The following is a 14,052-nucleotide window of genomic DNA, read 5'->3' as shown; positions in this document are numbered from 1 at the left end:
GAAAGTCCAATAGTTTAAAACATTTCCATATTATCTCAGTGGGGGGCATAAAAAATAGGACTGGGGGAGTCATGAGTCACCTTGACTACCCCGAAGGAAAAAACTTTTGTGGAACTGTCTAGATTACATGAACCTTATCACATACATTGTAAAGCCTACATCTTGATTTCTGTGACAAAATTTTCATCAGGGTAGAAGAACAAAGCTTACCAGTACCTTGTTCAAGTAATTGGTACGACCCTCATTTCCAAACACTAACTAAACTGTACCTTTAATTGGGAATTTTTACTACATTAAAGTAAATTAGAATGATCAGGCATATTTTTCTCTTCCCTGTAGCCCCTCCTTAGCTTGTTATTGAAGGCATATTAATAACTACCTCTCTAGGATGCAGCCGCTGAGCATTCTGATGAGAGAGAATGTAAGGATGATAGGTCCTTAGGACTGTGAGCTGGTAGCTGAGAATGTCCATTAGAAGTAGTTAGAATCCTAACTGCTAGATTAGGTCAGCACACGGAGAGAACGGGAATTAGAATTCTGATGGAAGATGGCTTTGGGAGATCAAACAAATCTAAAATTCTAGTAGTGTTTTATTACATATTGTTGTGATTGAAACCTTAATTTCGGAATTTATAATTGAATTTGGGAGCATTGAAAATTTAGAGAGAGGGCAGAAATGAGAAAGGCTCAGGGAAGCCAGAGGACGTGGGCACAATACAAGCTCAGGTGGGAGATGAAGAGGGATGGAGTCAGAAAGTAAGAAGATTGTAGAAGGGAGAACAACACCAAAAATAACGATTATTTCCTTCAACCCTTTATGGTCCTTGCTGGGCAATTCCCATTCCAATTTTTCCCTACCTCTTGTTATTATTTCATCCTGGTAAAAGGGAGAACCAAACTAGTTTCTTGAGATAGTCTCAAGATCATTTAAGTAGAAGTCTAGGAGATGCTTAGATATAGCCAGGATAATACCTGCATGTATCAGATCACAGCTTTGCCGTGTATTGTTTAGATGCCTTATTGGGGGCGGTGCTCATGGAACTTTTGCAAACAATCTGGAGTTTGGAGGGTGTCTTCATCACTCATATTTTTGAGAATTTGAATCCTGTCTGTGCTGTTCAGTGTATGTGTGTGTTGCATTTGTTTTTTTGAATTTGAATTCCTATTGGAACAAAACTGGCTTATTGCTGTGAAGAGGTTTGATTTTTGGCTTTGCTGTACTTATAGAAAGCAAATGAAGTCTAAAAATTAAGTTTCTTGGTTCTAAGTGCACCAGATTTATACCTTCTCAAAATGAAGAGGCTTTATTGATAGTGAGTAAATGACTATACATCTTCATAGCATGTCATTCCTCCCACTTTAACTTCCACCTATGATCCCACTGGGTAATTTATTTTTTTTTGGCTGCGTCGGGTCTTAGTTGTGGCACACAGGCTCCAGGGCACGTGGACTCTAGTTGAGGCTCTTGAGCTCAGTAGTTGTGGCGAACAGGCTTAGTTGCCCCATGGCATGTGGGATCTTAGTTCCCTGACCAGGGATGGAACCCGCGTCCCCTGCATTGCAAGGCGGATTCTTTATCACTGGACCACCAGGGAAGTCCCCCCACTGGGTTATTTTGAGGCATCTGAAGTAAATCTCAGATGTCATTTCGTTTCTGCTGTAAGCATTTCAGCATGTGTCTCTAAAAGATATGGACTCTTTTTAAAAACATAACTGCATATTTGGATTAAGTGACTAGCAAAATAAAGAGGTGTGCTTGCAAAACAAAATATAACCACAATACCTTTATAACTCCCCAAAATATTGATAAAATTTCCTTAGTATCAAATATCTAATCAGGTTTAAATTTCCTGCATCATTTTTGGATTTTGCTGATTATTTCACTGAGATGTTGCTTAACAAATTCCTCTGTTTCCTGTACATCCTATAAGCTGAGTGTTAGATCTGGAAGTTTAATCTGACTTGGCTTGGTTTTTTTGGCAAGAACACTTCATATGTGGCATTATATAATTCCGTAGGAAACATATGATGGTAACAGGCATTAATTATCATTGTCTAGAAGATTGTACATTTTTGACCGCCTTCAACTCAACCATCAAGCTATACACACCCTTAGACACACCTCACATATACCCTCTCCTTTTTACTGTTTTTTTTTTTTCTCATCTCTAAAAACACCATTGTCTATTAACCATCACTGCAGATCCCTGCAGGTCAGGGTGTTCTGCCTGATACTCCACACTCGCTGTTAATTATGATAATTATGTATACTTTGCATCTGATGCTTACGTGTTGCCACTGGCATCTGTTATCCTGAAATCTTACTCTTCCCATTGACTCTAGGAAGATTAATTTTGTAAAAGCACCTATGATTATTTTTTGTTTGTTTTTTTATTTTATTGAAGTATAGTTTTTTAATTTATACATCTTTATTGGAGTATAATTGCTTCACAATGCTGTTATTTCTATTGTACAACAAAGTAAATCAGCCATGTGCATAGTTGATTTAAATGTTGTATTTTTTTCTCATTAGTTACCTATTTTATACATAGTATCAATAGTGTACTGTTTTAACTGATTAGAAAATCGTTACTTGATTGTAAACTCATCTCACAGACATAATCTCCTTGGAAAATAATCAGAAGTTTCCATTAACTTTCAATATATGTAAATAAACATTCTCTCAGTTCCCACCTATGGTGATATTGTTGGTTGTCTATTCAACTGCCGTCCCTCTCACCCTTTTCATGCGCTGACAGAGAGCCCACTTCCCATTAAAGAGGCTGACCACTTTCCAAAGTGCCTGGTTTCTGGGAAACTCTTTCTTTCCCTCTTTATGAGGATACTGTCATCTTTGGTTCTTTACATGAGGTGTGAGGTTGTTATTTGGTGCTGCAATGACCGTCCTCTGACCATAGGGAGCAGGCTAAAGGATTAACACCAATGTGCCCAGGATGATGGGATGGAAATGTGGGAAGAATCCAGATGCTCAGTAAGTCACTGAGCCCCTGAAATAGCCAACCTTGCAAATGCCATACCTCCAGACTTCTTATGTGAGATTATAAAAAAGGGGTATTTCACCCACTTTTCGTTGATCATTTGCAGCTATAAACAACACACCAGGTATATTCAGATACACTTCTTTTGTGTTTCTGCTTACTATTTAAAGCCCTGATGTAGGGAAAAAAGCCCTATAGACTTTGACCTTGAGTTTCCTATAAAATCAAAGTCTCTCTTAACCACTCTGATAGAGCTAAAATGGTGATACACATAGCATAAATCATTGAATCATCAAAATAAACTTGTTTTGATGTCATTTTAAAAAAATAAAATCAGTTTTTTGATAAGATACAAGTTGAAAAAGCATACAGTAACTTAGAAGTGGAGATAGAGGCCTAAATGTTCTATGTTGGTGATAGGAATTAGAGTTGAAATATTTTCCAAGGCTCATTCTCAAAGCACATAACTAAGAGTTGACTTTGAGTGTTGGCAACAAAGGGAGACTTTTCTCCTATTACATTATGCTGGACATAATACTTGTATTAAGTAGGAGAACTGGAATTTCTGAATCTCCTCCTTTGCAACAAAACAATTCCCAAGTTTCAAATTGAATGCACAAGATTAGCAGGCAGAGTGATGCGGATTTAATTTTTAAAAATAGTGTGATGTTTGAAATCTGTCTAAGAAGCAGCTATAGAACCAAAAACGTAAAGGATAGCTATGAGCTGTCTGTGCTTACTGCTGCTTCTGTTTTTTTTAAATTGAGATATAATTGACATATAACAGTATGCTCCTGCTTGTATTTTGCATTCCCAGACTGTTATTTGGAAGCAAAGCTTCATTGATTTTTGGTCAGTAGATTGCGCCTTTGTCCTTGCAGACAAGGTGATGACAGCAAGTAGTTCCATGAAACCCTTGGTAACAGACCTTCTTTGTGCTGTGTGAGGAAGCCCTGGCTCATAAGTGGATGACATCAGCAGGCTTCCACCCACTCCTTTGGATCCCTCAGTGTACAGAGACTCATCGGTAATGACTTTCACTCTGAACAGCTGCCGGTCTCACTGGCTTCATTCACTGTGAAGATGGTGATCATACATCCCAGATTTCAAATAATCTGTCCTGTTTTCAGACCATGTGTCAGGCTATCTGCCCTTGTGTCTGATTAGGAAAATATGATCACCTTAATTATGGCACAACCCCTTCCAACTTCTCTGCCTGCTTGGAGGTTTTCCCAACATGTCTCGTTGTTTGGGATACCTCTCAGGTGGTGTCCCTTCTCCTTCGCTAAATAAGCAAAATTACCCATGTGTTCAATGGAAATACCCTCCTTTAGGGATCCTGTCTAGAAGGGATTTCAACATAACCAGTACTTAGACACAGTAAGGCAGAGCCTACCTGCCTATGAAAAGCTACCTGATCAGAATTCTGAGTGAATTAAATGTCTATTAGCACAATAAAATTCAAAGCCTTTGAAAATGCATAAGGTGATACATTTAAGCAGGTGAGCATAGCTTATCTTGGAAAAGTCACTGAAAGGAAGAAGGCAGGGTTAGAATTCAGCTTTGGAGATGAGATAGGAGCAAAGGGTAACTTCAGAGCCCACTGGGGGCAGCCTTGCTGTCTATAGGTTGTGGGTCAGGCAGCAGGCTCACTGTTTACTCTGACACTGTGGCTTGGAGAACATACCAGAATCTCTGCTCTCTTTGGTGTCCTTAATTCAGTGAGCCAGGTACACGAAGGGTGCTCAGGAGATACTTGTTGAACTGCATTGACAAGTAACTTTTTCTTTCATCACTGTGTTTGATAAACGAGATAAATGCACTTGCAACCATCTTTCTGGTTCAGGGTATCAAAGCTGGTCTGAAATGCCATAAAGAGTGTTTGTACTTAAGAATAATTATGGGGGTAGGATTTTGATTTTCTGAAAAAAAATTTTTTTTTTACCTATGTAGCCAGAATATTGAAATAAAATTTAGGAGGGGACAGACAATCCTTGGGTGTAAGGAGATTGGTAATGGCTTGGGACAGCTGAATAAATATATTTATTTTGTTCCGTGCGTGGGCCTTACCCCTTTCCACAACTACCAGGTGTTTTATAGACACGTTTTTCTATGAAGTAGTCAAGCTGTAAACACATTGAATCCTGACTGATAGTCATGTCTTTAAAAAAAAAAAAAAAAAGAAAGGAAAGGGAAAAGAGAAGCACTACTGTCATTCTCCTAATGGAAATATCTTTTGTCTCTGGAAGCACAGGACCAAGGGTGTGGACCATCACAGGGCCTTCACTCTACTTTCAACCCATCCTGATTATGGGCTTCCTGTAGGTCTGTCCCTCATATGTAACTGTGGTGCTCTGAGAGGAAACTCTGTACCCACTGCACCCCAAGCCCAATCTCACGTTTCTGTACAAGGAATGGTGAGTGCTCAGTAAATGTTTGTTGAGTAAAAAACATCAAGTATTTAGCAGTATTGGTGAACAGTGTAGCTTCTCCTTCATGTTCACAAGTTAAATCACAGGGTTAAATCTTTCACATCCAGGTGTCTTAGTATACAGATGTACACAGTAAGCGTTTATGTCTGAGTGAGCAGAGCAAGGGCCACATTCATGAATACCATGGGAGCCTGTGGTGTTAACCTTCCCCCCATATCGCCAGCGCTGCCTGCTGAGCAACAGAGATGTTTTCCCTCTTCCTTTTTTTAAAAAAATAAATTTTATTTATTTATTTTTGGCTGTTTTTGGGTCTTCGTTGCTGCGCGCGGGTTTTCTCTAGTTGTGGCAAGCGGGGGCTACTCTCATTGCGGTGGCTTCTCTTGTTGTGGAGCATGGGCTCTAGGCGCGAGGGCTTCAGTAGTTGTGGCACATGGGCTCAGTAGTTGTTGCTCTAGAGCGCAGGCTCAGTAGTTGTGGCTCATGGGCTTAGTTGTTCCGCGGCATGTGGGATCTTCCCGGACCAGGGCTCGAACCCGTGTCCCCTGCATTGGCAGGAGGATTCTTAACCACTGTGCCACCAGGAAAGTCCTCTCCCACTTCCTTTCAAGGTCTCACAGGTTCATTGTAATACGTGGGAAAGGACCAGAGAGATTTTTAAGCCAAACTCTTCATTTTATAAGTGAAAAAACTTAGGTCTGGAGAGATGGAGCGACTTACCCAAGATCATATATAGCTCATCTTTGGCAAAACCAAGAAAGAATCTGAGTCTCCTTGAAAGTCATTTTCCTTCCCGAAATATTTTAAAGTTTTATGTAAAAGATCTTCATTTCATGGCTATATATATACCATCAAATAGTTGTTATAATCAATTACTCCTCAAGGAAACCCTAAAAACTTTTAGCTAATTATTTCCCATTTGACACATTTCAGGATGTCAAATAAGAAGTTCTTACTGAGACATCAAGATAAAATACGTGACAAGCCAAAGAGGAGAGCCATAAAAAGATAGATCATGGTCTTTCCATGATCTCTTTCTTTTCAAAGCACTCTCCCAGCAAATAGCACGCTAGTTAAACCTGTTAGTGAGTAAACCGAAGGAAATATGTTAAAGGACTCCATCCAGTCCTGCCCAAAGCCAGGCAGAGGAGGCCAACTTGAGTTCTCACCACCATCCCCCAACACCCTTTGTTGTTTGCTCAGAATAATTTCCTCCTGTAAGACATTAGTGATTCCTAGGGCTTCTTTAAGAAGTTTCTTTATTATGTGTGAAGTGATTGAAAACTGCCAATCATGAATCTGGCAATCCCCTCTCATGAGCTTCAAGACTCTTCTGATTACAATAATTACATTTTTATGAATATCCTACCTAGAGAGTAACAATTTTACTATGTCAGACTACACCACACAAAGATGCATCGGTTTCATCTGCAATGAAAAATAGAGCCTAATAGCTCAGTTGTATATTTATGATAGTCAAACATCAAGATGCAACGTAAATACTTCAGCTGAAAGAATTCTGATCATTATTTAACCTTGAGATGATAAGGGTGAAGGCTTGTCAGCTTTCATGAATTATTTTTTTCATGATTTTTGCTATTTTGATTTGATTTTTAAAACTCCATAACTTAACACTTATTAACATTTGGATTCCACCCCACCCCTCATGATATGTAGACAAGGCGCAGCAACAAAAGATTAATAGATATGATTGATAGTCAAAGGGAGAGGATTAGGTAGTTGTAAGACATAATTATGTTTCAGGTACAATAGGGCCCGTCCAACAGAGTTTTCTTCTTGCCTAAGTTTCTTCACCCATGATGCAAATAATGGACACAGTGTTTAGGTTTGATGAATACATATTAGTTTAATGCAAAGAAAAAACTGTTGCATTATTACAAATAGTGGTCAGTGCCAGTCGAAGTGTGCTCTGAGAACCCGTAGCATCAGGCATCACCTAGAAGCCTGTTAAAGATGTAAATTCTCAGGTCCCCATCCCAGACTTGCTGAGTCAGAATCTTTGGCCGTGGAGCACAGGACTCTGTCTTAACACGCCCTCCAGGTGATCCTCTGAGGTTTGAGAACCACTGCTGTAGCATCTTGTAGCTATTCCCATTGGCTGCAGTGAAACGTTGCCAGGTGTGGACGCGGCAGTCCCAGCAACACTGTAGGTGTTCCCTGTTAACTGCAGTACTGTGCGTTCCAGGGCAGCTTAAGTGAACAGGCTCTTTTGGTCAAATTCCTGAGTGCAGAGGTTCCTCTTAAGTGGATTTTTTTCTTCTCTTTAAATCCCCAGATGTCACAAGCCATAGTTTCTTCCCATTCCACTCGTAATTGTTAGTTTATCCTCCCTGGTAGAGGGATGTTATGATATCCTTTCTAATGGCAAAAGATTTCCACCACCCTGAACCTCTGCTGATCCTTTGCCTTTGTTACAATCATTTCCCTAAACTCATCTTGAGTTGTTTAAAAAATTTTAACATCCAACATGATGCCCTTTATATTTCTTATGGCAGTACCATAAGAAATGAACTCTATCTTTTAATAGCACTGTGAGTGAAAATTATTTACCGTAACTCACCAGAAAATGGTATAGGGAATTGTCACACATTGCAAGCACACTTAATTCAAGAAAACATGGTAGAACATACTTAGTACAAATGCTGATGCTCACTAACCAGGACTGTGCAGTGCTGTCAGTGACACAGTTTTTCTTTGAGAGGTTAAAATAACTCTCGGTGTAAAGGAAATGTATCACAGAATTTGGTAATAGATTAAAAAGGGGGAGGGAGGGGAAGAAGGGAGTGAGGGAGGGAAAGAGGGAGATTGAGAGAGAATATTTTAATGAAAATATTTTAGAGACAAGTAGCATTTTAATGAATCAGCATGCGTGGGGCAATGTTAAATGGAGTAGAAGAGTATGACAAAAAGTGAATGCCATCTTATGATTTAATCTTCATATTACTTTATACATTCTATATATAAAATATATTCTTATATATATATGAATATATTCTTTTAAAGACCCAAATGCAAGGGTAAACAGTGATTCTAAATCCTGAATGTGTATCAGAATGACCTTGAAGCTTGTTAAAAATACAAATTCCCGTGGTCATGGTTGCTTTGGCAACACATATACTGAAATTCAAGCAATACAGAGAAAATTAGCACGGTCCCTGTGCAAGGATAACATGAAAACTCATGAAGCATTCCATATTATTTTTTGAATTTTATTTTATTTAGTTTTTTTAATACAGTAGGTTCTTATTAGTTATCTATTTTATACATATTGGTGTATATATGTCAATCCCAATCTCCCAGTTCATCCCACCCCCCCTCACTTTCCCACCTTGGTGTCCATACATTTCTTCTCTACATCTGTGTCTCTGTATCTGCCTTGCAAACCAGTTCATCTGCACCATTTTTCTAGATTCCACATATTTGCGTTAATATACGATATTTGTTTTTCTCTTTTGACTTACTTCACTCTGTATGACAGTCTCTAGTTCCATTCACGTCTCTACAAATGACCCAATTTCGTTCTTTTTTATGGCTGAGTAATACTCCACTGTATATATGTACCATATCTTCTTTATCCATTCATCTGTTGATGGGCATTTAGATTGCTTCCATGACCTGGTAATTGTAAATAGTGCTGCAATGAACATTGGGGTGCACGTGTCTTTTTGAATTATGGTTTTCTCTGGGTATATGCCCAGTAGTGGGATTGCTGGGTCATATGGTAGTTCTGTTTTTAGTTTTTTAAGGAACCTCCATACTGTTCTCCATAGTGGCTGTATTAATTTACATTCCCACCAACATTCCCTTTTCTCCACACCCTCTCCAGCATTTATTTGTAGATTTTCTGATGATGCCCATTTTAACTGGTGTGAGATGATACCTCATTGTAGTTTTGATTTGCATTTCTCTAATAATTAGTGATGTTGAGCAGCTTTTCATGTGTCTCTTGGCCATCTGTATGTCTTCTTTGGAGAGATGTCTATTTAGGTCTTCTGCCCATTTTTTGATTTGGTTGTTTGTTTTTTTAATATTGAGCTGCATGAGCTGTTTATATATTTTGGAGATTAATCCTTTGTCCGTTGATTTGTTTGCAAATATTTTCTCCCATTCTGAAGCTTGTCTTTTCATCTTGCTTATAGTTTCCTTTGCTGTGCAAAAGCTTTTAAGTTTCATTAGGTCCCATTTGTTTATTTTTGTTTTTATTTCCATTACTCTAGGAGGTGGGTCAAAAAAAGATCTTGCTGTGGTTTATGTTGAAAAGTGTTCTTCCTGTGTTTTCCTCTAAGAGTTTTATAGTGTCCAGTCTTACATTTAGATCTTGAATCCATTTTGAGTTTATTTTTGTGTATGCTGTTAGGCAGTGTTCTAATTTCATTCTTTTACATGGAGCTGTCCAGTTTTCCCAGCACCATTTATTGAAGAGACTGTCTTTTCTCCCTTATATATCCTTGCCTCCTTTGTCATAGATTAGTTGAGCATAGGTGCGTGGGTTTGTCTCTGGGCTTTCTATCCTGTTCCATTGATACATATTTCTGTTTTTGTGGCAGTACAATATTGTCTTGATTACTGTAGCTTTGTAGTATAGTCTGAAGTTAGGAAGTCTGATTCCTCCAGCTCCCTTTTTTTCCCTCAAGATTGCTTTGGCTATTTGGGGTCTTTTGTGGCTCCATACAAATTTAAGATTTTTTGTTCTAGTTCTGTAAAAAAAAAAAAATGCCACTGGTAATTTGATAGGGATTGCATTGAATCTGTAGATTGCTTTGGGTAGTATAGTTATTTTCACAATATTGATTCTTCCAATCCAAGAACATGGTATATCTCTCCACCTGTTTGTGTCAACTTTGATTTCTTTTACCAGTGTCTTATAGTTTTCTGAATACAGGTCTTTACCTCCTTAGGTAGGTTTATTCCTAGGTATTTTACTCTTTTTGTTGCAGTGGTAAATGGGATTGTTTCCTTAATTTCTCTTTCTGATCTTTTGTTGTTAGTGTACAGGAATGCAAGAGATTTCTGTGCATTAATTTTATATCATGCAACTTTACCAGTTTCATTGATGAGCTCTAGTAGTTTTCTGGTGGCATCTTTAGGATTCTCTATGTATAGTACGATGTCATCTGCACACAGTGACAGTTCTACTTCTCCTTTTCCAGTTTGTCTTCCTTTTATTTCTTTTTCTTCTCTGATTGCTGTGGCTAGGACTTCCAAAACTATGTTGAATAATAGTGGCGAGAGTGGGCATCCTTGTCTTGTTCCTGATCTTAGAGGAAATACTTTCAGTTTTTCACCATCGAGAATGATGTTTGCTGTGGGTTTGTCGTATACGGCCTTTATTACGTTGAGGTAGGTTCCCTCTATGCCCACTTTCTGGAAAGTTTTTATCATAAATGGGCATTGAATTTTGTCAAAAGCTTTTTCTGCATCTATTGAGATGATCATATGGTTTTTATTCTTCAATTTGTTAATATGGTGTTCCACATTGATTAATTTGCATATATTGAAGAATCGTTGCATCCCTGGGATACATCCCACTTGACCATGGTGTATGATCCTTTTAATGTGCTGTTGGATTCTGTTTGCTAATATTATTTTGAGGATTTTTGCATCTATATACAACAGTGATATTGGTCTGTAATTTTCTTTTTTTGTAGTATCTCTCTCTGGTTTTGGTATCAGGGTGATGGTGGCCTCGTAGAATGAGTTTGGGAGTGTTCCTTGCTCTGCAGTTTTTTGGAAGAGTTTGAGACGGATGGGTGTTAGCTTTTCTCTAAATGTTTGATAGAATTCACCTGTGAAGCCGTCTGGTCCTGGACTTTTGTTTGTTGGAGGATTTTTAATCGTGGTTTCAATTTCATTTCTTGTGATTGGTCTCTTCATATTTTCTAATTTTCCTGTTCAGTCTTGAAAGGTTCTACCTTTCCAAGAATTTGTCCATTTCTTCCTGGTTGTCCATTTTATTGGCAGAGTGTTGCTTTTAGTAGTCTCTTATGATCCTTCGTATTTCTGTGGTGTCTGTTGTAACTTCTCCTTTTTCATTTCTAATTTTATTGATTTGAGTCCTCTCCCTCTTTTTCTTGGTGAGTCTGGCTAAAAGTTTATCAATTTTGTTTATCTTCTCAAAGACCCAGCTTTTAGTTTTATTGATCTTTGCTATTGTTTTCTTTGTTTCTATTTCATTTATTTCTGCTCTGATCTTTATATTTCTTTCCTTCTACTAACTTTGAGTTTTTTTGTTCTTCATTCTCTCGTTCCTTTAGGTGTAAGGTTAGATTGTTTATTTGAGATTTTTCTTGTTTCTTGAGGTAGGATTGTATTGCTATAAACTTCCCTCTTAGAACTGCTTTTGCTGCATCCCATAGTTTTGGATTGTCGTGTTTTTTCTGTCATTTGTGTCTAGGTATTTTTTGATTTCCTCTTTGATTTCTTCAGTGATCTCTTGGTTATTTAGTAACGTATTGTTTAGCCTCCATGTGTTTGTGTCTTTTATGTTTTTTTCCCTGTAATTTATTTTTAGTCTCATAGTGTTGGGGTCAGAAAAGGTGCTTGATATGTTTTCAGTTTTCTCAAATTTACTGAGGCTTGATTTGTGGCCAAAGATGTGATCTGTCCTGGAGAATGTTCCGTGTGCACTTGAGGAGAAAGTGTAATCTGCTGTTTTTGTATCAAATGTCCTATAAATATCCATTAAATCTCTCTGGTGTATTGTGTCATTTAAAGCTTGTGTTTCCTTATTAATTTTCTATCTGGATGATCTGTCCATTGGTGTATGTGACGTGTTAAAGCCCCACACCATTATTGTGTGACTGTCGATTTCCTCTTTTATAGCTGTTGGCATTTGCCTTATGGATTGAGGTGCTCCTATGTTGGGTGCATATATATTTATAATTGTTATATCTTCTTCTTGGGTTGATCCCTTGACCATTATGTAGTGTCCTCCCTTGTCTCTTGTAACATTCTTTATTTTAAAGTCTATTTTATCTGATATGAGTATTGCTACTCCAGCTTTCTTTTGATTTCCATTTTCATGGAATATCTTTTTCCACCCCCTCTCTTTCAGTCTGTATGTGTCCCTAGGTCTGAAGTGGGTCTCTTGTAGACAGCCTATATATGGGTCTTGTTTTTGTATCCATTCAGCGAGCCTATGTCTTTTGGTTGGAGCATTTAATCCATTCACATTTAAGGTGATTATCAATATGTATGTTCCTATTACCATCGTCTTAATTGTTATGGGTTTGTTTTCGTTGGTCCTTTTTTTCTCTTGTGTTTCCCACTTAAGTTCCTTAGCATTTGTTGTAGAGCTGGTTTGGTGGTGGTGAATTCTCTTAGCTTTTGCTTGTCTGTAAAGCTTTTGATTTCTCTGTCGAATCTAAATGAGATCCTTGCCGGGTAGAGTAATCTTGGTTGTGGGTTTTTCCCTTTGATCACTTTAAATATATCGTGCCACTCCCTTCTGACTTGCAGAGTTCCTGCTGAGAAATCAGCTGTTAACCTTATGGGAGTTCCCTTGTATGTTATTTGTCATTTTTCCCTTGTTGCTTTCAATAATTTTTCTTTGTCTCTAATTTTTGTCAATTTGCTTACTTTGTGTCTCGGCATGTTTCTCCTTGGGTTTATCCTGCATGGGACTCTCTGTGCTTCCTGGACTTGGGTGGCTCTTTCCTTTCCCATGTTAGGGAAATTTTCGACTATAATCTCTTCACATATTTTCTCGGGTCGTTTCTCTCTCTCTTCTCCTTCTGAGACCTCTATAATGTGAATGCGTTTAGAGGTGCCTTTAATATTGTCCCAGAGGTCTCTTAGGCTGCTTTCATTTCTTTTCATTCTTTTTTCTATACTGTGTTCTGTGGCAGTGAATTCCACCATCCTGTCTTCCAGGTCACTTATCTGTTCTTCTACCTCAGTTATTCTGCTATTGATTCCTTCTAGTGTATTTTTCATTTCAGTTATTGTATTGTTCATCTCTGTTTGTTTGTTCTTTAATTCTTCTAGGTGTTTGTTCTTTAATTCTTCTAGGTCTTTGTTAAACATTTCTTGCATCTTCTTAGTCTTTGCCTCCATTCTTTTTCCGAGGTCCTGGGTCATCTTTGCTGTCATTATTCTGAATTCTTTTTCTGGAAGGTTGCCTATCTCCACTTCATTTAATTGTTTTTCTGGGGTGCTATCTTGTTCCTTCATCTGGTACATAGTCCTCTGCCTTTTCATTTTGTCTATCTTTCTGTGATTGTGGTTTTAATTCTGCAGGCTGCAGAATTGTAATTCTTGTTGCTTCTGCTGTCTACTGTCTGATGGGTGAGTTACTTGTGCAAGCTTCCTGATGGGAGGGACTGGTGATGGGTAGAGCTGGGTGTTGCTCAGGTGGGCGGAGCTCAGTAGAAGCTTAATCAGCTTGTCTGCTGATGGGTGGGGCTGGGTTCCCTCCCTGTTTGTTGTTTGGCCTGAAGCGACCCAGCACTGGAGCCTACCTGGCTCTTTGGTGGGGCTAATGGCAGACTCCGGGAGTGCTCACGCCAAGGAATACTTCCCAGAACTTCTGCTGCCAGTGTCCTTGCCCCGCAGTGAACCACAGCCACCCCCTGTCTCTGCAGGAGACCCTCCAACACTAGCAG

At 38.6% G+C, this 14,052-nt stretch overlaps 1 protein-coding gene and 1 non-coding gene across 8 annotated transcripts in view; both read left to right on the top strand.

Moving 5' to 3' along the window:
* LOC111172887 (uncharacterized) overlaps nucleotides 1-14,052 on the top strand; it is a 113,550-nt gene that overhangs the window by 34,322 nt on the left and 65,176 nt on the right. For all 7 annotated transcript variants that reach the window (XR_016394131.1, XR_016394129.1, XR_016394130.1 and 4 more), the window contains one exon: nucleotides 1-14,052. This exon is cut by the window's left edge. Coding sequence is in view for 1 of the 7 variants with exons in the window: in XM_089916655.1 (XP_089772781.1) it covers nucleotides 13,929-14,052 (124 nt within the window). In the remaining 6 variants the exon portion in view is untranslated.
* Nucleotides 8,543-8,649, top strand: LOC115802193 (U6 spliceosomal RNA). Its single transcript, XR_004022592.2, has one exon. It is a non-coding gene; the product is annotated as a U6 spliceosomal RNA (small nuclear RNA).

Source organism: Delphinapterus leucas, chromosome 8, assembly GCF_059928025.1.
Source record: "Delphinapterus leucas isolate spDelLeu-1000000601 "Yukka" chromosome 8, BTC_Dleu_Yukka2, whole genome shotgun sequence".
NCBI classification, from domain to species: Eukaryota; Metazoa; Chordata; class Mammalia; order Artiodactyla; family Monodontidae; genus Delphinapterus; species Delphinapterus leucas.
Note: the sequence above shows the minus strand (reverse complement) of the source record. Positions and strands in the feature narration are given on the sequence as shown.